Source organism: Rhodnius prolixus, unplaced genomic scaffold, assembly GCF_049639745.1.
Source record: "Rhodnius prolixus isolate KJV_2025 unplaced genomic scaffold, Rpr scaffold_15, whole genome shotgun sequence".
Taxonomy (NCBI): domain Eukaryota; kingdom Metazoa; phylum Arthropoda; class Insecta; order Hemiptera; family Reduviidae; genus Rhodnius; species Rhodnius prolixus.
In genome coordinates, this window is record NW_027411605.1 from 5,852,000 (window position 1) to 5,877,941 (window position 25,942).

Here is a 25,942-nt window from a genome sequence, read left to right on the forward strand (position 1 = left end):
ATTGACACTCACACGACTTTATCTTACTACTATTCTCAAGATTCTAATTCACAAATTAGAAAGTTACAAATCAATTTGTATCTTATGATTATAGAAAAGCTTTAGGCTGTATTGTAGGAAATGAGTAATTCATTAAGTAGAGATCTTCTTCCGATTTCATTTTAGTAACTTTCTTAAACAGAAAACAAGAGATCAAGCCGTAGATTAAAAAACAAAGAAGCAATTTAGGGGGTTCATTAGATCTCTTCCAGTAAAATGAAGTTTAATAAAATATAAAATTTAATTACCACTACTAATTGGTAAGATAAAGTCGTGTGAGTAATCCAATTAGATTAGATCACTCGACAGACTGTATTGATGTTAATGAACTCAGTACGAGTTGCGCAGGTATGTGCCGGCTGTTAAATAATTTGGAGATTATTCCATTTAATTTACAACACTTTCTCCACTATTGAAAGGGGGGGCGCTGATTGCCGCTAGAGAAAGTAAACAAGAAATATTAACGAATACAAAATGCATATCTCTAGAATGCTAAAACCGGAATCTCATCGATTGATCACTCAGCCGAGACTTTAATCAATCGTATACCTTTTATAGATATTATTGGATGGGTGGGAGATTGAGAATAACATAGATATCGATCTTGTTTTAGAAATCAAAATCGAAATGCCAGCGACTTCCAGTTTGGAGAAACATACATTAAGACAAAATAACAACGACCGCTTTATTACCGTATTGCATTACACTATAGAAGGTATATTTTTTTTGGCAGATAGCAAAGGCCTATGTGTCTATACACTGACGTCACAAGACTTGAAAAATATAACGTCACAAATGTTGGATCCTCGCAAGGAGTTGCGGCCCCCTTGACCAGAATTTTCTTTGAGCGACAATTGTCCGTTGGCAGCATTGGTTGTTTGGACGTAGTGGGGATGGTGGCCAGTGCAAGGCAGAAGTTTAGTTGCCCTTGGGCATCTCAAGAGAGTAGGGGTGCCAACGGATTATGTCTGTGTGTCCGCCATTGCCAGGATTTTAGCGTCGGTCTGGCTGGTACTGTTTTCGCCAAGAACTGGACAACCCATTAGCCGCCCGGTTGAACGATTTACTTTTGTTGTCTTATGATAAATCAATTTGTGAGTGTTATAATGTCTAATTAAGTCAGAAAACCTGTCGGTTTAATTAAGCCAGAAAACATGTCAGCCTAATTAAGTCAGAGAACTTGTCAGTCTAATTAAGTCAGAAAACCTGTCAGTCTAATTAAGTCAGAAAACCTGTCGGTTTAATTAAGCCAGAAAACATGTCAGTCTAATTAAGTCAGAGAACTTGTCAGTCTAATTAAGTCAGAAAACCTGTCAGTCTAATTAAGTCAGAAAACCTGTCGGTTTAATTAAGCCAGAAAACATGTCAGTCTAATTAAGTCAGAGAACTTGTCAGTCTAATTAAGTCAGAAAACCTGTCAGTCTACTTAAGCCAGAAAACTTGTCAGTCTAATTAAGTCAGAAGACCTGTCGTCTAATTGTCAGAAAACCTGTAAGTCTAATTAATTCAGTTTTATTTATTTGGATCATGGTCCGTTTTGTATATGAGTTTAAAATTGTAAATATACCAAATATATTTGTTATTGCATAAGTGAAGGTATTCTGAGTGTTGGTGGCGTCCCCACCCTTCCCTTTCCTTTAGTTTTATTTCATAGTCAAAGACTTTTCATGGTGCCGAAACCCGGGAAGACTCTCAGAATACCTTTGATTGAATTTTGTTTTAAAAAAAAAATTCCATTGTATTTTAAATTGTATTGAATTGTCATTAGTGCCATGTCACTTTTTAAACTTGTTTTAAAATTTATATTTGAAACTATATTAAGTTTTCATTAGTCTATATAGACATGTCTTGTCTATGCATTGTCACTTTTGAATTTTGTTAAAAATTGGTTTTATATTTTAAACTATATTCAGTTGTCAGTACATATATTGTATATATGTAAGTCTTGTCTATTCTTGTCACTTTTGAATTTTGTTAAAAATTGGTTTTATATTTTAAACTATATTCAGTTGTCAGTATATATTGTATATATGTAAGTCTTGTCTATCCTTGTCACTTTTGAATTTTGTTAAAAATTGGTTTTATATTTTAAACTATATTTTATTGTCATTGGTCTTTATACATATATGCTTTGCCACTCTTTGATTTGGTTTTAAAGATAAGTCTACTTTTTAAATTATTTGTTAACTATACTTAGTCTATATGTAGGTTGTCTGACAGTCTAGGCAATGTCTGTCTTTGTCCTTGTTTTTAGTTTTGCCTTAAAGGATGTTCCTCTTTGAGTCTATACCTTTTGTAATTTTTGAACTCTATCGCACTATTGACCTTCAGTCTATAAGTCATACCCCTGCTGACCCCCTTTTTCTAGTTTTCCCCTGGCCATTCCTTCAGGTTGTCAGATAAGTCAAGTTTACTCATGGTCATTCCCTCAGTCAGCAGTCAAGTTTCCCTTTAGCCATTCCTTTAGTCAGTCAATTTTTCCTTATAGCTATTCCCTCAGTCAGTCAATCAAGTTTCCCTATGGCCATTCTGTTAGTCAAGATTCTCATGGCCATTCCCTCAGTCTGTCAGTTGAGTTTCCTTATTGCCATTCCCTTTGTCAGTCAGTCTGTCAAAATACTCATGGCCATCCCCTTAGTCACTCCGTCGAGTTCCTTATGGCCATTCCCTTAGTTAGTAAAATTTTCTCGTGGCCATTCCCATTCCCTTAGTCAAATTATCCTCCTGGCCATACCTTTAGTCAGTCAGTCAAGTTTCTTGTGGCCATTCTCTTAGTCACTCCGTCGAGTTTCTCATGGTCATTTCCTTTTGTCAGTCAAATAGTCAAATTTTCCTCTTGGCCATTCCCTCAGTTTGACAAGTTTATCCATGGCCATCCCCTTAGTCACTCCGTCGAGTTTCTTATGGCCATTCCCTTAGTTAGTTAGTCAAGTTTTCTCGTGGCCATTCCCTTAGTCAAATTATGCTCGTGGTCATACCTTTAGTCACTCAGTCAATTTTCTTGTGGCCATTCTCTTAGTCACTCCGTCGAGTTTCTCATGGTCATTCCCCTTGCCAGTCAAATAGTCAAATCTTCCTCACGGGCATTCCCTCAGTTAGACAGTTAAGTTTATTCATGGCCATCCCCTTAGTCACTCCGTCGAGTTTCTCATGGCCATTCCCTTAGTTAGTTAGTCAAGTTTTCTCGTGGCCATTCCCTTAGTCAAATTATCCTTGTGGCCATTCTCTTAGTCACTCCGTCGAGTTTCTCATGGTCATTCCCTATGTCAGTCAAATAATCAAATTCCCTCAGACAGATAAGTTTATCCATGGCCATCCCCTTAGTCACTCCGTCGAGTTTCTTATGGCCATTCCCTTAGTTAGTTAGTCAAGTTTATCCATGGCCATCCCCTTAGTCACTCCGTCGAGTTTCTTATGGCCATTCCCTTAGTTAGTCTCTTAGTCACTCCGTCGAGTTTCTCATGGTCATTCCCTTTGTCAGTCAAATAGTCAAATTTTACTCACGGCCATTCTCTCAGTTAGACAGTTAAGTTTTCCTCATGGCCATTCCCTCAGTTAGACAGTTAAGTTTACTCATGGCCATTCCTTTAGTCAGTTAGTCAAGTATCCCCAAGGCCATCCCCTTAGTCACTCCGTCGAGTTTCTTATGGCCATTCCCTGAGTTAGTTAGTCAAGTTTTCTCATGGCCATTCCCTAAGTTAGTCAATCAGTCAAGTTTATTTATGGCCACTCCTTTAGTCAGTTAATTAGTCAATTCTTATGGCCAGTCTTTTAGTCAGTCAGTCAAGTGTCCCTGTGGCCATTCCTTCAGTCAAACAGTCAATTAGTCCTTAGTTAGCCAGTGAGCCAGTTATTAGTTTCCACAGTCAGTTAGAGTCCCATGTGTCCTCCTGAAGTCCCAGTCTCCCATTAACTTAGTACCTTGTCCCCCTTCTCCTGAAGTCCCAACCTCCTATTAAACTAGTACTCCACCTTTTTCCTCCAGCCCATGTCCAAGCCTAATCCCCTTTGTAAGTCAGTCTGTCAGTCAAGATTTTCATGGCCATTCCCTCTGTCAGTGCGTCAAAATTTTAATGGCCATTCCCTCAGTCAAGATTTCCTCATGGCCATTCCCACAGTCAAGTCTCTTGTGGCCTTTCTTTGAGTCAATTAGTCAAGTGTCCCATGGCCATCCCTTTGTCATTCAGTTGGTCAGTATTCTCATGGCCTTTCCTTTAGTCAGTCAAGTTTCTTCAAGACCATTACCTTTGTCAGTCTATCAGCCAAGATTCCCTGTGGCCATTCCTTCAGTCTGTCAGTCAAATCTTTCTCATGGCCAATCCCTCTGCCAATCATTCAAGATTCTCATGACCATTCCTTTAGTAAGTCAGTCAAGATTCTCCATAGCCATTTCTTTAGTCAGTCAGTCAGTCAGTAACTTCCCTATCCCTGGATCTTCAGTGAATCAGTCAGTCAAATCCCTACGCCTAGTTTTTCAGTCGAGCAGTCAATCAGTCCTCTTAGTCAGTCAGTCAGCCAGTCAGTAGTTTCCCCAGGGAATTAGTCAATCAGTCTAAATTTGAAAGGTTTCAGTATCAAGTCAGCACCGTTTAACCCTCGTACGAGTCAACTACGGGAAGGAAGAGCGTTCCACCACCACTGGCATCGGACTCTGCTGGCCTTTCATCAATGTCAAGATTGCATCTACCTGATGTCAAGGAAGTCTATTAATCGCAATTAAGTGGCAAGAGTGGGAGAAGTCTGAACTATGTCAGGAGCGATCAGGGGGCCAGTCAGCAAGCTCTTCCTGCCCCGAAATCAGTGAGTGGAACTCTGGCGAGTCCACTGCGGGGGAGGATGTTGGATCCTCGCAAGGAGTTGCGGCCCCCTTGACCAGAATTTTCTTTGAGCGACAATTGTCCGTTGGCAGCATTGGTTGTTTGGACGTAGTGGGGATGGTGGCCAGTGCAAGGCAGAAGTTTAGTTGCCCTTGGGCATCTCAAGAGAGTAGGGGTGCCAACGGATTATGTCTGTGTGTCCGCCATTGCCAGGATTTTAGCGTCGGTCTGGCTGGTACTGTTTTCGCCAAGAACTGGACAACCCATTAGCCGCCCGGTTGAACGATTTACTTTTGTTGTCTTATGATAAATCAATTTGTGAGTGTTATAATGTCTAATTAAGTCAGAAAACCTGTCGGTTTAATTAAGCCAGAAAACATGTCAGCCTAATTAAGTCAGAGAACTTGTCAGTCTAATAAAGTCAGAAAACCTGTCAGTCTAATTAAGTCAGAAAACCTGTCGGTTTAATTAAGCCAGAAAACATGTCAGTCTAATTAAGTCAGAGAACTTGTCAGTCTAATTAAGTCAGAAAACCTGTCAGTCTAATTAAGTCAGAAAACCTGTCGGTTTAATTAAGCCAGAAAACATGTCAGTCTAATTAAGTCAGAGAACTTGTCAGTCTAATTAAGTCAGAAAACCTGTCAGTCTACTTAAGCCAGAAAACTTGTCAGTCTAATTAAGTCAGAAGACCTGTCGTCTAATTGTCAGAAAACCTGTAAGTCTAATTAATTCAGTTTTATTTATTTGGATCATGGTCCGTTTTGTATATGAGTTTAAAATTGTAAATATACCAAATATATTTGTTATTGCATAAGTGAAGGTATTCTGAGTGTTGGTGGCGTCCCCACCCTTCCCTTTCCTTTAGTTTTATTTCATAGTCAAAGATTTTTCAACAAATCTGTGCGGAAAAGTTGTGTTAAATTAATGGCCCCCACCCAAATAAACAAAATTGATTAATTAATGAACTGAAGTCCGAACTACTGCCTCACTCTGTTTATAGTCCACATCTCGTTTTTCCTGGCTTAGTTATCCCCCAGCATCAGCTGTGCTTGTATTAGCAGGTAAGAAAACGATTGTAACATAAACTCCTCCTCCGTCAAATTCTTAAGTTTTCCAGTCAAATCTATTTCCCCAAAAAGGCTTTGTTGCTATTTGTACTACTTGATTGGAAAGGAATTATGCTAAATGGGTAGCGTATTTGATACCCACGCCAGATGCCCTTTACAGTTCTTACAGCTCACTGTCTGGTGTTGGATAGCACTGCCTGTATCCGAGAGAACACTGTCCGACGGCCACCAGTTCGAGCTCCAATAGTCTGAGATGTTAGGCGCCACGGTAGCCGAGCGGGTTAAGAGGTGAGACCTGCAAAGCTAATATGCATTGTGGTACTGGGTTCGATTCCCGGTCTTGGCCTTGGATTTTATTTAATGGTTAAATGAGAAATAGTAAAGTAACATACGTTTGCTAGTCGCCTCCGTCCTCGACACCTAATAAATGGTAGTTGGACGTTAAGTCCCGCCTGAAAAAATAGGCGATTACTTTACTTTACTAGTCTTAGATGTTGGTGCACCTTAAATTTGAAAAGAAAGTATATATTCCTTTATGTAACATATCGTACACGGCAAAACTGAAAATTTGTCCTGATGAGGCACATTAGAGGGATGCCTAAAATGACTCTTTCCTCGTAAAACCAAAGTTCCCCGGGAAAATTTATAAAATAACAGAGGTAGGTACTAAGTTTGGCAAATAGCTCATTAAGTTCCATTGGAATCAATGGAGCCGTTTTCAAGAGGAAAACTAATAAATCGCTTTGGGAGCCGCACTTCTTGTGGACGGATTTTGCCACAATCTTAGAACCAGAAGCTACAATATTATTGACACCAAGTTGGACATATCTACGATATTTCGATTAGGAGATATTCTGTTTTTACAAACTCGTGCATTTCCATAGCAGAATGGCGTGAGAAAGGAAAAAAAAACTATCAAAATGCTAAAATTTATAATTGATTACAATTAAAGTCCGAACTTTAATAGTTTGGTTTATTGTTACTTCTAGTTGAACTGTCCGCGCAGCCATCTCTTCAACATTAACTGCTGATACTGTAATCCAATGTTTATAATGCTCTCCAGAAGTCAATAAACTGCTATCGTAATCAACTATTTCCTCCGTAATATTATCTTGTGACGCATTCTACGTTACCATCGAATCTGAACTAATGAAAAAAAATAATAAAATGTTCTTTTCATATTTTCAAGTTTCAATTCATTCAAAGATTATTGGCGCAAAGTTTATTTATACATTTAGTCACAACTGAAAATGTTGAAATCGCATCAATGGCGTTTGTATGTGAAGTACTCCCATATATATCTAGTTGGGTTACCCGAATCTGATTAAATTAGTAAATTTAATGGAATCTCTTAAGATAGAGAATATTTTAAAATAGCAGCAGGAACTTGATCAGGGTTGGAACTTGTTAATGTCAAGATTGTCTTGGGTTTCTACAGCCGATCTTCATAAGATGTTCTAGCATTATTCACAATTAGACCATTCATGGGAGAAAGTTCAGATTGGTCATAGGTACTACAGCAACAAACCTGAACAGAAACTTATCAGCAGATGTGCCAGCAATTTGCTTATCACATTCAGGTCTCGAGAGTCATAGGTCTTGGTACTGAAGATTTAGTTTGCAATTATCACACTTGATTTATACTTTATTTACTTATACTTTACACTTTATTTACAGTATAAAAACTGGCTCATGTTATGATATAAGTTATGAAAATTCCTTAAGAGGCTCTATAAAGTTTGTTGACTTGAAACCTGGATGATCATTTTTTATGTAAGACAAATTTAATTAGGCCTTCCATGTACTTGGAGAATAATTCTACGAAAGAACTTCTAAATTTATTTATTTAGGCTTCCATTGATGTAAGGTGACATCTAATAATTATTCAAAGTGAAAATTAAGGTGGCATTGAGTAGTCATTTAAATTTAGTTTGGATTCATTAATATCTTTAAGAAAAAATGGAATATTTATGTCTTTATTGTAAATATGGTTTCAAATGATTTTTGACTGAATTCATTTTATTGATAAAACAGAATAAGAATTTGATTACCTATGTATAAAACTCAAAATAAGTAAAATCTTTAAAACGATGTTTAGTTCACAATTTCAACTGTAGATGCCTCTACTGCACAGGGTCCAATCAAAAGAAACAAAATGCTTCTGAAGTTTAAGTTATTTTAAAGCTGTTTCCATTCTGTTATAGAGTAGAGCTGGATAGTTTATAGTACTTCTCCATTTTCTGACCTACATACAAGTATTACCACCAATTTTTTGCTATTACCGAACAGCAGATTCAAGAAGGACCTAATATTTAGGACTAGTAGTCTCAGTAGAATATCTTATTTCATACTATCTCTTGATAGATCTAAATTGATCTGGAAAGTGGAAACGCTGAGCAACATTCCCAATGCTGGCTCCAAAGCATTGCTGCAGTTATCTGAAAAGCTGTTAATACAGGAAGAAAATATTGATAAAACAGACTCCACTGTAATAATTTTCATTGATTCAAAGTGTGCACTAAGATAATGTGGGTCATATGAAATGGAAGATGTTGATATTCTAGCAGTAAAAGCGGTCAAATAGGGCTGGAATTGAAGATTTCAAGAATTATTTGAAGTGTCGTTCAGATGTATGGGAGTGAATTCTGTCCAGTCCTCGTAGAATTTAATCTAATTAAGCGACTGAGCCAATCTGAAAAAGAAAAAGAAGTCAAATATTACTCAAGACATACAGCTTATACAATTCAATTCAATTTATTTGTTATAGGGGTAGACCCCATACAAAGGTGCATAAACAATCCAAAAATTAATAATTACAAATACAGATTAAATAAATGAATTACCTTATGCAAAACAAAGTTATATATATATCTTTATATAAAACTATTCTTACTTATATTGTGAGAAAATATCTTAATTTCAAAATGGATGTATTACATATTTATACAGAACATGAGCCGAATTGACTGTGACCGAAGTGTCTGGATTCAACAATTTTTCAATATTAACTCCCCTACATTATCAGAATAGTAAATACTCTCTAATGGGTTTGTAAAATGGGCATCCAATACGAAAATGTACCAGGTCCTCTTTCTTTTGTAACTGACATAACCCACAATTCAAACTGAGGATCTACTTTGAACAGTAATCTATCATTGGTTGTCTTTATTGTGTACTTTCCACTTGTCCCAAGTTGGAATAATAATTTACTATGATTAAACGGCATTTATCGATGTAGCTGGGTTTTTCTAATGAGGGGTTAAAAACATTTACATAGTGGCTGTTATATCTAGACTGTTGAATACTTGTATTATCCAAATTAGTTAAATACTCTCGGTGCAGCTTTAAAATTTCTGGAATTTTCTTTTTTTTTAAATTAAATGCATCTTCAATAAATACTGTGTCGGATCGATTAATTACATACTGCATATACACTTCTAACTATAACTTGGTTGAAGATAATAAATGAGAAAGCAATTTTGATACCACTATATGATAAATGAAAAGTAGGCTAGGGGCAGATGCTCAGTGTGAACAATGAACACGAAACATTAAAGTAACGATTTATTAAACACACTTTAAGTATACAAGAATAGAGAACAATGTAAAATGTACACAGCACTTCAGTTCTAGATTGTAAACTTGAACACATAGCATGGTAGTAACCTGCTGCTCGGTTATATTTTCCTTAAAGGGTGATGGCCACTACTCAAACTGAATACCCTTGCCATCTAGCGGCGGGGTGACGAGGCTCGAATCGTAGGCTGAATGCAATACTTGACACTTTAAGGTGGCAAGATTTAATCTTTAAACTGACTAAACTGTCCGGTTTAAAGAAACTTTCAAATTTTTTGCTTTATTGCTCCCTTTCTAAAGAAGATCCTAATGAAATTGTGTTCAATTGTATACTATTTCCTTCTGTATAATTGAAATAAGTATCAAAATTAAGGGAACCCAATATTGTAGGTGAAGCAAATTAAAGGGAATTTTGATTCTTAATATCTTATAATGTGTTCATTACTGAATCCTAATAAAACTAGAACGTTCAATGTGTACTGAAAATATGGCTTTGGGTTGTAATGTGCCTTTGTTAAATTTCTTTGTTTAGTTCTACATGAAATTTTGCTCCATATTTTTTTACATATAGTACACACATTTGATCAACAATTAGTAAAATTCGGTTTCGAGAATGCTGAGAAAAGAATGAACGTGGGTTCCACCATTAATAACCATTTCCATGTTAGGTGCAATTTTTTTTTTTTGTAAATTCGCTCTTTGAAGTAATAATTTTTGAGGTAGGTAGAACCTCGATAATGGTAAGAGAAGTCATAGGAGGGTTCCCACCAAATATTTTTATATTTGTTTTAATAGGTACAGTATTGCATGATATATTATAAAATGTACAATATATTGTCTTTTAATAGGTATAGTATTTCACTAAATTGATATTTATTAAAATATTACATCAAAAAAAAACAAAAAAATTAATTCAAATCGGACATAGTCATTTGTAGAAGTAAAACAATAAATCAATTTAATGATTAGGTATTAAATTGTTGATTTATTCAAGTATTTAATTTTTCAATTTTATTTTAGTGGATAAAAATAAATTATTACATACTACATTGAGGCTGTTACATGATGTAGAGAATTTTCTCTTTTATAAACAGAATTTCACAGCATTTTGGAAACCAATGATTTTTCTTTTTAAATTTTCATTATTTTGACCTAAGTGACATAATGTGTTCATTACAGAATCCTAATAAAACTAGAACGTTACTGAATGTGTACTGAAAATATGCCTTTGTTAAGCGCTTGTTGACAATCTCTTGGTGTTTATTAAGATGAATTGGTAATTGGTCAATGTGCAGAAACTTGAGGCCAATTGACATTGAAAAAATTATAAATAGATTCTTAGTTATTCATGCGCTTACAAACTGCCTAATGCAAACATTTTGCATAACAGATGATCCTTAATAATTAGAATAATTAAACTTCTAGTAGGCATTTTCTGTTCTTTCTTGCGTCTTCAAAATTAAATATCCTTAACTGCTTCCTTGACAAGGCGCAACCAGTAACCTGTAAAACAACCCAGATTGTAGTAAAAAAAAAATCTTACGACTAAGTATGCAAAAAATATGAAATCTTTGACACAAAATAAGATAGGAGAGTGTTTGAACTGGTGGTACGGACTACAAAGAAGATATCCAGTTCGAGTCTAATGCGTGGGATGCATATATTGAATGTAATATGAACTGTGATCTGAACAAGGCGGCTTGATGCCAATTTACTACGCTATTTGACATGCAACGCGTGGCAAGAGTTATATCCAACACCTCCCACCTGGTTGCAGTCACTAAGGTTGGGTCCTAAACTATATTAGAACATGCAGCCCCTCACCAGAAATAAATTCTAAAAGTGACTTACCTCTGGCGTTGTAGTCGGTGCTTCCCCAAGCAGTGTTGTATGCGTTGGCGTCGCACTCCAGTATCCCTCTTTCCGGCAGTGGGCAACAATGTCGCCTAACAGAGACGGGAGGCAGTCCTCATCACCGGGAAAATTGGCCGTGCAAACTATAAGTCTTCTTGGTCCTCCTTCGGTGTTGATGTTAAGAACGGCTTTGACAAAATCTCCGGAGCATAGCTCCGGTATTAGAGTACAGCCAATTCCGTCCCTGAGCACTACACAGGCTCGAGGTCTAATAGCAGACTTGCTGTATAGTGCCTTCCCCAATTTGGGATTAAGGCCCCGGACAATCCCCTCATGGCACCATGGTTCCTGCAGCAGGGCTATATCTAGCCCCATTCTGTCAAACCTCTTATACACAATGGCCGAAGCAGCCTTAGCGTGATGGAGGTTTGCCTGCACCACTTTCAGCACCATGTCAAGTGTCCGAGGTGGGCGGGGTGACGTTCCACGCCCACAGAGCCTCCTACCAGGTCTCCATGGTGCCAATTTCTCGCCCCTGGCCGCCAGGCCTCTGGGGCAAGGCTCCGTTTCCACCCGGGAGGTCGCCCACGGAAAGCTCCATCACCTCCGCACCAGCTTCTTTGGGATACCCCCAACCAATAAGCTCAGACAGAGCGGTTTGGAGGGTCTCCATTCGCCCTCCAAGCCACTCCGTCCCACTGGTGAAGTCATTTTAACGGGGCCTGTGGCTTTCGACATCAACACCTCCTCATCCTCTGATGTTTTAGCCTCTTCCGGGCCCCTTTCTTCTGAAGATGACTTCACTCTAAACCTCACATGTCCCCCAGGGAGACATGTTAAGCCAGCTCTTCGGGTGAGGCCCTGTCCATGGAGAACATTCAAACCTGACCGCGCTCCACGGGCTTATAGCCCCACACTCTCCAGTTGTCCGTGTGTAACTTTTCATTGCCTACCTCTAACCTGTTGAGCACAATTTCGGCCTCCAGTTTATTTCCCAACTCATCGGGGATGAATACGGTTGCGGTTTCAGGCCTTGGTATGTCATCCCCGAGAAGTGGTAGTAAGCTTTAGGACAATGTCCCTGAGCCACTCTGCGCTGAATCTATCAGCCGAGTTTTTTTACCAAATTTTATCTGCATTCTGCGTTTCGGGATTTTATCGCACTCCCTCAGCACGGCAAACTGGATGGCCTTGAGTCTTTCCGACGCCAGCTGAATCTAATGTCCAGATACTTTTTATTTATTTGGTAAAATGATAATAGTAAATGACCTATGATAAAAAAGTAAGATAATAGTACATGACCTCCCTCGAAACACAAAGAAAATACCTCATTACACTCCAAATAATTCCTTTAGAAGTTTTTATCCAGGATATTTACTCATGTTCCTTCAAATCAAATCGGCAGACGTCTCTCTTAACTCAGTTTCAGTGAGAGAGTTACATTTAAGTACCGGAATCTCTCATCTTCAAATATTTGTTGATAAACAGATCACAAGCTGTAAAAGAATTGAGCGCAATTAGCACAATAATTTTTTAACAATTAGGTTCTTAAAAAACAATTTTCCAAATGTTAGCAAATGTAATTATTTTTTTAAAAAACTACATATCTCACTGTATCGTCATATATCACTGCAAGAAAGAAATATGCAACAATATTACTTACTGGTTAAAGCCTTGTTTATATGCTTTTAGAGTAATAGGTACTTCTGGTCCTGTTATTATTGTTGTAAACTGTCTAATTGAAGTTAAGAAATAAGCGTTTATATTTATCTACAGAAGTTCGTCATGAATACCTTATTCTTGAATATAAATCATCAATCACTATAAACTCCAAACCAACTATTCATTTTTAATTAGGAAACAATGAAATATTCTTACATACACCCATTAATCCGAATACTTTTAACCGTCTTCAAATTCTTCAATACGTTTCAGCAAAACTTCTTTAGGTGTAAAAACATTTTCTTACAAGTTTAGGACTCCTTTGAGAATATAATCTAAAAAATTTAAAAAAAAATACTGCACACAGTACACCTATGTAGCTTGTGCAATGCCGGTACCTCAACCACAAAATTATAACCTCCCAATTAAAATGAGGTTGCAATATTTAGCTGTTCTTTTAATTCTTTTCTTTTAATTTTTGAAAAATGGGATTTAATAAATAGTGTGTTAAATCTTGAGGAAAATTGAAAATTAATAATTCATCATATTTTTGTTGACTTTAAATGAATTGATTGAATTGTAAAAAAAATATAATAATTGTTATAAAATACAAATTATTATTTTTAAAACAGATAAATTAAAATCATGTTTATATAACAAAATGAGAAAATGCTTTTTACAGCATATAAAACCAAATTATATTACAACATTAGTGGGGGGAAGAACATTACAGAATGGAATTTATTTTGGTAAGGCTGTGGCGGCCGTTCCATGGCATTCTGGTGTATCGAAACAAGATCGATACAGCAGACGAGAAAACCATCATGGCGATAAGTGTGAATCTGTGTACGCTTCGTGTGTACTTTTAGCACGGTATTCGTGTAAGATATGGGTTAAAGATGTGAATTTATTTGCTTAGTTTTATGATTTTTAATAGTTTATTTAGTGCTGTTACAACGATATTTCCTTGTATCGGCTTTAATTAAGGAGAAAAGGAAAAAAACAAAAACAAAAATAATGGCAAGTGACAAAATCAAAGTGGCTGTTCGTGTTCGGCCTTTCAATAGACGAGGTAATTTATAATTGATAATATATAAATGAGAATGAATATTAATTTGAAAACGTTTGATTTTTTGCTCACATTTCAAAAACCTAGAAGTTATTGGTTTTCCATGTTTTCTTGAATTTTACCCTTGGTTTGTTTCTTTTAAGTTAAGAGCAGTTAAAATTGTGTTTTATATTATGATTTTAGTAATTTTCTTGAAGATTTGGCATCAATATCTTTCATCATTACTTAACAGATTGGCTTGTACAATTTTTTTTTCCTAAGTTGTTTTCTTTGTATTACTTTTTTTAAAACTCTGTTTATCTTTATTTAATTGTGAACGTATTATCTAATTTAGTTTAGTTGATGCTTGTCTTTGTAAACTGTTTGGTAATAGGTACTATTTAGTATCTCTTTAATATTAGGTCAAATCATTGTCCAAAAAACTGTCAAAAATAGTGACAAAAACTTTTAAGCAAAGGATGTTTTTTGTGCAGTTTATTTGTTAGTGAATTATTTCGTGATCAAACTAATAAAATTTCATGCGTGGTTTAATAATAATAAATTTGATGAGTTTAATAAATAATTGTCATAATAATAGCTTTATTTGATTTATTATTCTTATTTATAGTAATCATTTTATGGCCTTGATTTTTAAAACAGTAATTATAAAAAATACATTTAAAGATAAAAAAAAAAGGTGTCGTATTCTAAGTGATTCAACGAAATTATTTTTTCTGGTGTTTTGTCCATATTAATGTTATTATATGAAAAGTTGATTTGATGGGTTATAATTTTGATTCACATCTCCCTACTGCTAGTAAGAGGTAGAATTTATAGTGCTATATTTTTGGGTTTATTAAGAGTTTATGTTTCGAAATCCCCTAAATGCGAAAATAATGACTTAGGAGGACACTCTGTGTACGTGAGAATAGTGAGTGTACGTGCCTTATTTAGTAAATCATCCTTCTTCAAGGCTTTAGAGAGTAATTTGAGGGTATTCCGAAAAACTTAAGGCGCTGACACACTTGAACACAATCTTTTTCTAGCTTTCGGCAAAATGACAAAATCGCGGTGTAGAGTCGTCCCGAGTTGCTTTTTAGGCGATAGATCCATGCTTGTTGAAATAACGTGAAATTTTTATGGCAATTGGGAAAGTTTTTCAGGCGGGGATTAACGTCCAACTACCAATTAGGTGTCGTGGACGGAGGCGACTAGCAAACATACTTTACTGTAAATTTCTTTTATTAACCATTAAATAAAATCCAAGGCCTAAGACCGGGAATCGAACCCAGTACCACAATACATATTAGCGTCGCAGGTCTCGCCTCTAACCGCTCGGCTACCGTGGCGCCTTATTGGGAAAGTTTTTAAAATATGTGATTACCTGATAACAAATCATATAATTGCTGCGACAAATTATGTAAATTTCAGAATTGGAAGTATAAAAAATATAGTTAATTTTAAATTATTAACAGAACAATGACTTGTCCGTGAATAAAATTTCTTGCAGTCCAATTAGTTTTTTTACGTATAATTTGAGTTTATGGAATAAAAATTTGACTTTTAACATGAGTTACCTTTGCTGAGAAAAATGAACATGTTTTGCTGCAGATAATTCATCAAAGGAATTCTAAAGTTCGGAATGAACGATGAGAATCATTTTCATAGCCCAAGCTACGGATTCCATAAAAAGAAATCGGTGTTAAGTGGAAAATGGGATCTCCTTACGGATATCCTGAACGGCTAAGGAAATTCAAGTTTGGTCGTGATAAAGGTTGATCAGTGTCGATTTGTGCGTTTCTGATGAATAATCTCTCTATTGCACTGAAGGAGTTGCTCGCAATACTCTCTGTTTTCCGAGTATCGTTTTTCAATTAGTAAGAAGTGAGCGTCTTGATCTTGGCCGTTGAGTTTGCTTACTTACCAGTATCGGAAATGGCTTTTCTGTTTGCAATGGTGTCGTACTCTGGTTATTATACATCAGCGAGGCCAATTTGAGTTATTGATTTTTCAAGTTTTCGTTTGGCAATTTTAGCCTTAATCATAATATGATGCAGGTAGACTCTTAAGTACTATCTACATTTGTATGTATGTACACCGTTCATTTGCGCCGTCAGTATATCCTGCAATAGGACGTCACGTATTTTACACATAATTTAGCAGCCTGTAATAATGGTACAAAGAGTGATGCGTATGTTAATCTTAGATTATCTTGTTATGACAGAGCTGGAGCTAGGCACCCAATGCGTGGTCGAAATGGACAAACTGCAGACGGTACTCCATCAGCCGACGACCATCGACAAGCTTGAGAGGTGAGTTTAGTTTTCAGTTTATAGTAGCTTGAATTTTCCTACTCTATTGTTTACTTTCCTTGGAAAATTGTATTATAGAAGTTGGAGTTTCAATTTTAATGATGAAATTATTTGTGATCTATGTACATAAAAGGAACCTAGTAATGTTTTCAATTTTCTGTTAGTTGGCCCTATATTTGAAAACAGCAAAAAAAAAAATTATATATGTATTTGAAATCTAATTTGGGAAAAGAGGAAAATTTACAGAATTTACTTGTTATAAATGATTAAGAAAAAATGAATAACTTATTTTATTTTGTAAATTCAGCTTTGAAGTTCAAAGATTTTTCTAATAGTTTGTGAGTTGTATTTCTTTATTATTGCTATTATTATTACTCATTATTATTATTAGTTATAAGTAATTATTTACACATGTTTAAACAAGAGAACTATTTTATTTATTATTGGTTTATATGAACTGTTTGTTTCATATTGTTTTAGTTATTTATATTTATTATTAATGTATATGTTGGAAGATTTATAATTATTTTTCTTTTATTTTTTGCATTATTATTATTATTTTTTATTTATTTTCTGTCAGATTATGCCCTGTATTTGTATTGTTTTTATTCAAGAGAACAAAACTCCATTTTGTGTGGATCTTTCCAAATACTAAATAAATAAAATTATTTATTATTATTAATTATTGTTTACTTTCCTGGGCACCATCTACAGGAAGAAAGCACCCTAATCGGGTCTTAGATCTTTCACCGGAAATGGCCGCTTTATGACCTCCTGATTGCCAACAGGTAGTTTGATGCTACCTTTACCCTTTAGCGCCTTAGGTACGAGTATATTGTGCATACTAATCAAATGTGTTCAAGACAATGTTTGAATCAATTACAGTTGAAAGTGTGCCACTCACTTTTCTACAATTTTCCTATTGCCGTCAAACTATTTTATTTGAACGTTCAAGCTTATTCTAACACTTAAGTTTGAATCTTTTCCTCTGAAAATATATTGATTTCAATAAGGTTCTGAGAGAGCTGTGACGTCACGCTTTTTCCAACAAAATCCTCGTTATCACATTGAAGTGAACTCGTGTTATCAATTTACTTTTTTCAAGAAAATTAATTTACCGAAATCGTGATAAGAGGAAGTTGTTTTTTTGGTTTAAAACAGGAAATTCCATTTTCAGTTTCGAAATTTGAAACTATTTCAATGCTTACATTTAGTTTTCAGTGCTAGAATGCAGGTAAATTCCTTAGCTGAAACCTACTTTTCCAATTTCCCGATCTTAAAACAAATTGTTTGAATATCTTCCGCTGTACTTCATTGAACTTAGAGGAAGTTGAAGCTAGTTAGTTAATTAGCACTCTCTTCGCTTTAATTTAAACAAGATGGTGCATTAATTGAAGCGAACAAATTGAATGTTAGTTTCTAAACATTTCTCAATTCCAGATGACTAATCAATTGAATGAAGTCATCCACTGAATTTATTATTTACTGGAATTTTTTAATTTGTTTAAATATCAGGCAATATTGAACTTTTTTTGTTTTAAAATTTATTTTGTAATTTACAATCTATATAAGTACGAGTATATTACGAGGTCTGTAAATTAAGTAATGAGACTGATTTTTTTTATTCAAAAAGAATTACAATCCTTGCTTTTTTGGGCCTTGAAGAGGTTGAAGTGTGCCACTCCATGCTCCTTATTCGCCTGACTTGAGTCCTTGTGACTTTTTTCTCTTCCTGAAGTTGGAAAAATCACCTCAAAGGAACTCATTTTGGGATGCAGTCGGAAAACATTCAAACGGCTGTAACCGAGACCAGCTGAAGGCTATTCCAGTATCGGAGTTCGAGCACTGCTATGAGGAGTGGAAGAAACGTCTCTAGCGCTGTGTGGCTTCAGAAGGAAGTTATTTTGAAGGTGACAATATAGAATTGTAATTCTTTTTGAATAAAACAATTTTTAAAAAATATCACTCTCATTACTTAATTTACAGACAACGTACAATAAGTAAATAGGATCCAAATAAGATGTATTGGAGCGGGAAGAGCAGGAGGAGAGAAGCTACCCAGCGGTAGCTCTCTCAATAGGAGAGAGGAGAATGTGAGTAGGAGAGAGGAGAGATAGGAGAATAATAGCGTTTAAGCCTTCAGACTGCGAGGAAGTCGCGGGGCTACTGGCGATTCAGTCGGCGAGGAGTATTAGGGATGTCTGAAGAAGTGAGAGACAGTACAAGAGGATTAGAGCTAGTCGAGAGAGCAGTATGGAATTTTTGATATTTAGTCTCGGCGAGTTGGTCTATAAAGGGAATGTTGAGGTCGTGGTGAAGAGTGAGGTTAGTCACCGTAGAAAGGAGCGTCAGCTATCTGTCGGCAGTAGTTTTGATTGGAATGTCCTGAACTGTCCCTAATGTTTGTAGGTTTGGCTGAACTCCACAGCTCTAGTCCTGTAAGTCCACATAGGTTTGTGACTAGTGTTGTATATTAAGCGTTTGAGTTCAAGGGGCAATTTGGGAGCGTCGTCCCAAGTAGTCTGTAAAACAGTTTCGCCATTGCTTGTTTTTTAAGTCTAGTATGTGGGGGTTCCACGTGAGTCGTTTGTCTATTCAATATTGAACTTTTTATTTTTTTTAAATATCCCGACTTAGGTTTTTAAAAAATGGAAAAAAAAAAAATGCTTTCAACTGTCATTACCAATATCTGAACCACAGTGTGTTGCTGACGTTGTAGGCGGCAAGCTATAAAGCAATCAGCCAAATTCACTGCGACCTAATAAGCTTTTCTTTTACGGCTCCCTGACGTATCAGTGTCTATGTGAATGTGGTAGTGTTTGGTTTGGTGATGAGCTTGAGCTTTGTCTGTCTGTCGGTCAGCTTTGTCCTGATAGTTGCTCAAATTAAAGTATCTCTGTCGGCACTTGTGTGAGTGATTTTTTTTTTTTTTTTTTTTTTGGATATTGCGGGATTCCCGCTGGGGGACGACAAGATCTCCCCGAAGAAATGGTTATAGTTTACTTTTCTCTCGACCGTTCTCGTTATCAGTTTGTCAATTAATAATCGAGTGTGAGGTTCATAAAGATAAAAACTGGTGACTCATTTGGTTCGCTCCGCCATTTACAACTTTTTCTTTTTTACGTTGTATTTTTGTTTCTTTTCTTTTTATTTTTACATTCAGTAGAATAACTTGTTATTTCTGTTCTCTTCCGGCCAGCTGCTCTCGTGCTGAACCGCTCAATGTGTCGATCTCACCATCCTTGAGACCAATTGGTCCAAAAAATAATTTTTTTTTTTCGATCTTATAGGACCAGAAAACGTGTTATTTGTGGTGGAAAAATTTTTATAATGTTAAGGGTGATAGAGACAGTTAAGTAGAGTAAGGAATAAGTTGGGAGTTCAGGATGGTTAGCGAGCCGTACTTCTGGATGAGATTACTGCAGCCTGCCCCAGAATGTGTTGTACGTAGCACACCTCCCGGGATATTGTGTAGCCCAGGTAGGGACTGGGGCGGAGATGGTAATCAACCCAGCATCTCCTCTGTTCTAGTTGCCACAGTTAGAAGCCGCTTACTAGCCAATTAAATATGAAAACAAGGACCTAACTTGGGCAAGGTCTACATAAACAATGGAATGTCCCTTCTTTTTTTTTGGTAGGTGTGCCCTTGGGGGGGAGTAGGGAGTTGCTCTCGCTAGCCCACCTCAGTACACACAATTGCCCTTTTACTAACTTCTTCCATCTTCATGACTTCTTCAAAAGCCCGGCGCTATTTCTTGCCATAAATGTTTACTGATTCCTGGTACTGATAAAACGTATTGCGATGTCAAATATTCTACGCCAATTTAATACCGGAAGTATACGTTTTAAAGCCGTTTCCGGTTTGAAAAGTGGTGTTTCCTAATGGTATTCATTAATCTTGGATTGTATATAAGTTTTGTTTGCAAGATATACCCAGGAGAATTCATTCGGTAGTTGGAGATGAAGCCCGCCTGCAAAAGTACGCATTACTTTACTATTTTTTTAAACCTCACATTAGTCGTTTCTATTAAACCGTATGAAACTGGGGTTTTTCAAAAAAATTGGTAAAATTACTATAAAATCCAATACCTGATCAACAACCGGAAGTGGTTGGGAAGGGATTAGCAATGCGGTTAGCGTACTGGACTCCCACATGGAGGTCCCCGGGTTCGAATCCAGCTGCTGACCCTTAGATTTTCTCTTCCTAGGAGCTTCTTACAGCTCACACTGTCCGGTGATGGACAGTGTTGTCTGTAACGAGAGAACACTGTCCGGAAGCCGGCAGCGCACTGAAAAAAGCTCCGGGCGCCAATAACCTTAGATGTTGACTCGCCTTAAATCATTAAATAATAATAATAATAATAATGTTAATAATAAATAATGTTTTCGTATTGCATGAATTGTAAGATAGGTTAAGTTTATTTTGATTATTATTGGTAAAATGATCAACCTGTTTGTACTAACATACAAACATTTGCTATGATGTATTTTAGAGCAAATAAAAAATACTACTACCACTGACACCTTACATAATGGGAACGTTCATTACACCTCTAACTGTCTTTAATGTACATAACATTCCCTAGATTAAGAGCACGTTCTGTTGGCTTTCAGAATAACACGAACTATCTAATTTTAGCTTGCCTTACCTGATTAGTAAAATCATTTCTAGTTACCTGAAATGAAGAAACTGCCAGTAAGGACAGACCATCGACGTATGGTCATAGTACGGCATGTTCCCTAACTTTAAGTGACTGTTTATTCGGCTTTGGGTCCAATAAGTCATGCACCTAAAACAGAAAAGAAACATTATTTTAATTAAGATTAAAAATAACAATATAATAATGATATGTCCCACGTTATGTAGTAGAAAGGAAACGAATGTCTGACGACTTATACAGGTATTTAGATGCACCATTTCGCTACGAAGACATAATATTCTCCACCAACATCTATCAACGGAAGTTGAAGGCTTGCCTTGTTTTTTAAAAGATGGTTGGTGGCAAGGAAAAGAGTTTGTACATCATTGATCTAGGTCACTAGTAGAAATAAAATATTGCACAGACTGTACAGTAAATACTCGTTAACAAGATACACTGATCTAGAGAGGGTGACGTAATCCAAGGAAGTAGTTGAGATACATGCTGGCGTATTTTTTTTTCTTTCTGAACGTAAGTCTGTGACGTAACTGTAATAACGTCAGAATTTCTGACAGCTGGCTGTCCTCATTTCTAAATCATAGAAATAAATAAACAAAAATACCTATATTATTCTAAAAATTCTCCAGTTACTAATTTAACGTCAACTCAGCAAACCGTTGTTTTTTTTTAAATTTGTGATTTTGCCCTGGCCATAAATGGATAACTATGACGCTAAGTTTAGTTGGAAAAATCTGTTCTCACCACGACTTTCTCTTACTAATTTTCTCATTTTCTCTAAACTCTCCTACTTTCTCAGGAGGAAATCCGGTAATGGAATTTTCAGGCAAAATGTTTTTTTTTTCCAGTAAAAAGTGGTAAATTTACACGTGTTTGTAATCACTACACAGAGTTTTTAAATGAATTAGGGGGGGAAGGGCAACCATTTTGCGACAAAATCTCAAAATAAAATAAAAAAATTTCGTTAAATTGGCATTTCAGGTGAATACAATTTTATTAAAATTTACAAAGCAGAGGCGCCACGATAGCCGAGTGGTAATAGGCTAGACCCGCAAAGCTAAGATGTATTGTTGGTTTAGTGGGTTCGATTCCCCGGTCTAGGCCTTGGATTTTGGTTAATGGTTAATGTGAGAAATTTATAGTAAAGTATGGTAGGCGGTTATAGACTAGACCCGCAAAGCTAAGATGTATTGCGGTACTAGTCTACATTCCCAATGGTTAATATGAGAAAATTATAGTAAAATATGTAAGGCGGTTAGAGGCTAGACCCGCAAAGCTAAGATGTATTGCGGTACTAGTTTATATTCCCAATGGTTAATATGAGAAAATTATAGTAAAATATGTTAGGCGGTTAGAGGCTAGACCCGCAAAGCTAAGATGTATTGCGGTACTAGTCTATATTCCCAATGGTTTATATGAGAAATTTACAGTAAAGTATGTTTGTTAGACGCCTCCGTCCACGACGCCTAATTTGGTTGTTGGACGTAAAGTCTGTCTGAAAAAATAGGCGATTACTTTACTTTTTTTAGAAATTCTGTCCTTAGTTTATACAAAGTAAATTCTAAAATAATAACAAAAAGCTGATAGACTTAACTTTTAATTGAAACCAAGATCCTGTTTTTGCATAGAAATTATGTAAGAATAAACAGCTGACGAGATCGTGGATGCATGGACTAAATTAATAATGTTCTTCCTAATTTTGTTTCCGCCCCTCCCTCGTTTTTTGGTCTTTTAATTAAAATTTAATTATTAATTTCTAATCAGGTGATCGCCGCTTTTCTCTTGCTCTACTGCTTATCGATAGTATTGATGCGGGTTTTCTGCGTTGGATTTCCACCGAAAATATCCCCGCTTTGATGTCCCCTGAATCTGAGGAAGTGGGAAGTGGAAGCAAGACGTTCCTTGATATCACTTTATCATAGTGAACATATATATCTTAAGAGTCGTAAAACTTTGTTAGTAAAAGTTAAGATTTATTGCTTAAATTCTGGAAGGAGTTTACCTGGTTTCCTTTGCCGAGCGGCTATCAAAATCTGTACTTCCGGTACCACAATCGAGTCCAGGATTGCAGGACATCTTCGTAACAATGGGATTTCTTGAAAAAAAAAAAAAAAAAAAAAAAAAAAAAAAAAAAAAAAAAAAAAAAAATTGAAGACGAAATTAATTCAGAAGGCCTAATTGAAATATTTGGTAATGAAGATGGCGGAGTATCGTATTTAAAATTTAATAAAGTTTCATGTAAACAGAAGTTCTCTTATCTGGGGGAGAAATATGGCAATAACTCACGCACTTCCGGCCCTAATGGGTGGCGTGCTGTTCCGGTTTATTAAATTATGTTCAAGTACCAGACAGCTCTGGCTGGCGTGTGGACAGTTCACCTCCCCACACCCCCCAATTAGGGCTTCGCGTTATTATTAATGATACAACAAAAATTATATATAATTAAGAGTTAGTTTTGTTTTAGAATCTTTTTTTAATTTCTTGTTCGTACTTAATTTAGTGAGAGGCAAGTCCGCGATCGGGGGTCTAATCTCCGAGTATAGAGGTCCCACCGGAAATGCCTATTTTTAAGCTCTCCGGTCCAGAACTATTTGTGGGTGCTCCAAGCTTAACTCAAAATCGTAAAATCAGTGAATTTTTTGTTAATTTTCAAAATGGCTGCTATGATTTTCCTCAAATTTGACAGCACTTACTTTTTTTCGGCGCATCAACTGCAAGGTTATTAGCGCCTCACACCCTTTTCTTTCCACTCCAGAACTAGAATGGCGCTTGCCCAAAATACCCAGCATCCGAAACAACGCCTTTGAATGGTCAAAGGCGGAGGGAGCTAAGGAGGTATGGTATGATGGTCTTGACTTACTCTCTTTAACATCGTATCCGACTACGTAGAGAAGTCAGCCTAACATGACAGCACTTATTGGCTGTAAGTAGGTCTATACATTTATTTGTAACTTCTTGGGAAAAAAAATTCGATTAAGGGCTTTTCTCAAAGGTCAAAGGGTTGTTTGGGCTTTACTCTAAACCAGGGGTCGCCAAACGTTTTTGATCATGGATTTTTCGAAATCTCCATCGACCCCCATAAAAGTAATTTTCAGTTAATTTATTTATTTATCCTTTTAATGTAATTTCCACCTGTAGCTACAGGGCTACAGGGAACAATAGGTAAATGGGATAAGTGTATATGAATAGCGTAGCAGACGTGAATGACGGTCATCCAGTGATGGCCGCCATAAATCAACACAGTTGGTCACGGGGCCAACGGCGCCTCAGCCGTCTTCGAGGATTGGAGGGTAGCGTAGTTGCAGCTAAAGTTTGCAGCTAAAGGGTTGGGATGAAATGAGAGTTTTTGATGAAAATTTTTATATCGAATTTTGGCAAGTTCGGAGATGAGTGGAATTTGGAGATCTGTGTGTATTGTGTGTGGTTGCTAACATAGAATGGGAGCGTCTACTATGCGGTGGAGTATTTTGGGTTGGAATGTTTGCACAGTCCATTGATGTTTGATTTTTTAGCTGTTCCGTAAAGTTCCGAGACCGTAAGTCCATATTGGTGTGAGAAGAGCTGTATAGAGTCGTCGTGAGAGTTTTGAGCGTTAATTAAAAATAAAACTATCTATTAGGTACTGTGTTTGTACATTTACGTATTTTATGATTTTAAACATTTATTAAAGTAATTTTTTACATTGTGTAACAAATAGTTTTATGAAAAATATCTTAATGTTGAAATTTAAATACCTAAATATTTATTAAATAATAAGTAAAGTAACTACAGTATTGCTTCTTAATTAATGAGACGGGTGAGCCTGGTGTTTCTTTGCAAGGTTCCGCTATATTGGGTTCGAAATTGTTTTTCCTTCGACCCCCATGGCTCAGATCTACCCCCCTACTTTTGTTTAATAGACCCCTGGGGGTCTATATAGACCACTTTGGCGACCTCTACTCTAAGGTGCCATTTCAGTATTATTTACAAAATAATCACGTACTAAATAATAATAAATATTATATATGTTACTCAAATCTCAAACTAGAGTAAACTTTAGAGATCGAATATGCATTTCACTGTACCAGATTTTGTAGTTTTGTAAATGGTACCTTTAAAGTCCCCGAAGTTTTAAGGAAAGTTCACTCTAAAACGTAAAGTTCTGCGAGAAAAAAGTCACGTGAGAGGTGTACCCACCAAATTATTTTTGAATTTTTTTTTTTTAATCAATCACGTGACCTAGAACTTTCAATGTGACAGAATGGCCAGAAACGTGGGAGGTCACGGTTTAAATGTTTCGTGTTTTCGAAAATTGGGTCAAGTTTTCATTCAAAAGCCCCAATTTGAAGGTCCCCCCAACAATTAGTTTTCTATGTGACCTCAATTTTGGTAAACCTTTTTTCTTTCATTAGTGAGCACTGTAACACCATCTAGCGGTTGAAGAAACAATCAAAATTAGCTAATTATTCTTAGCTTTGTTATGGTTGCTTGATTTAATGAATAATTTTCATTTGTTACGTTTTCCCATGGAAAATTCCTTTTTTTAAGGTAGTTCTGGGGGAGTGGTATGTTTACGCTTGCCTCTAACGTGCCATTTCAGTGTAGTGTTCGGTTATATTATACTTGTAATAAATAAATTCTATTTTTGAAGAACACCTGATTACGCAATGGTAGTAAGAGGAAGTCGTTTGAAGTCCTGGTTTTTTGTCTTAATCCAGGGGGAACTCAAACCGCGTATTTCCCCGGTCAATGCTCAACTTTGAGAATTTTGTAACTTTCATGTTACGATGTTTAAAACGGAAGAAGTGAAATAATGAAAGTGCAGTTGGGCGATAGAAGAGGAGGGGTTGTTTACTTGGTGACCAAGATCTCGTATTGGGATCAGCTGATTACCAGCTGGCCGAGGCAGCTCCCCGTCTGTACAGCTCTT

General features: G+C 36.3%; 2 protein-coding genes and 1 long non-coding RNA gene across 9 annotated transcripts in view; 2 read left to right on the forward strand and 1 right to left on the reverse strand.

The window, feature by feature from the left end:
- Positions 1-3,023: 3,023 nt before the first annotated feature.
- On the forward strand, positions 3,024-3,841 carry LOC141454854 (uncharacterized). The gene is made up of 2 exons (XR_012458989.1): positions 3,024-3,157; positions 3,654-3,841. It is a non-coding gene; the product is annotated as an uncharacterized lncRNA (long non-coding RNA).
- A 6,507-nt stretch (positions 3,842-10,348) lies between these two features.
- On the reverse strand, positions 10,349-13,449 carry LOC141454852 (uncharacterized). Of its 4 annotated transcripts, none has more exons than XM_074129496.1 (4): positions 13,236-13,449; positions 13,017-13,152; positions 11,351-12,849; positions 10,349-11,002 (listed from the first exon to the last, which is right to left on the reverse strand). In XM_074129496.1, exons 3-4 carry the CDS (start codon positions 11,804-11,806, stop codon positions 10,913-10,915), a joined length of 546 nt encoding a protein of 181 aa, XP_073985597.1. In that variant the 5' UTR covers positions 11,807-12,849; positions 13,017-13,152; positions 13,236-13,449; the 3' UTR covers positions 10,349-10,912. The 4 variants fall into 4 exon arrangements, with proteins under 4 accessions (XP_073985597.1, XP_073985596.1, XP_073985598.1 ...); XM_074129495.1 differs by having other exon boundaries at positions 13,232-13,449; XM_074129497.1 differs by having other exon boundaries at positions 11,351-12,570; positions 12,681-12,849; positions 13,017-13,449.
- A 323-nt stretch (positions 13,450-13,772) lies between these two features.
- Khc-73 (Kinesin heavy chain 73) overlaps positions 13,773-25,942 on the forward strand; it is a 165,130-nt gene continuing 152,960 nt past the window's right edge. For all 4 annotated transcript variants that reach the window (XM_074129514.1, XM_074129511.1, XM_074129512.1 and 1 more), the window contains exons 1-2: positions 13,773-14,087; positions 16,288-16,375. In XM_074129514.1, the coding sequence (XP_073985615.1) occupies positions 14,033-14,087; positions 16,288-16,375 (143 nt within the window). In that variant the 5' untranslated portion in view covers positions 13,773-14,032. The remainder of the gene's footprint in view (positions 14,088-16,287; positions 16,376-25,942) is intronic.

Excerpts from the sequence above, each read along its gene's own strand:
- LOC141454852 (XM_074129496.1), bottom strand. The coding sequence starts at position 11,806 with ATGGTGCTGAAAGTGGTGCAGGCAAACCTCCATCACGCTAAGGCTGCT. Across the intron at positions 11,003-11,350 it reads CACCGACTACAACGCCAGAG|GTTACTGGTTGCGCCTTGTC; the intron begins GTAAGTCACTTT and ends GTTGTTTTACAG.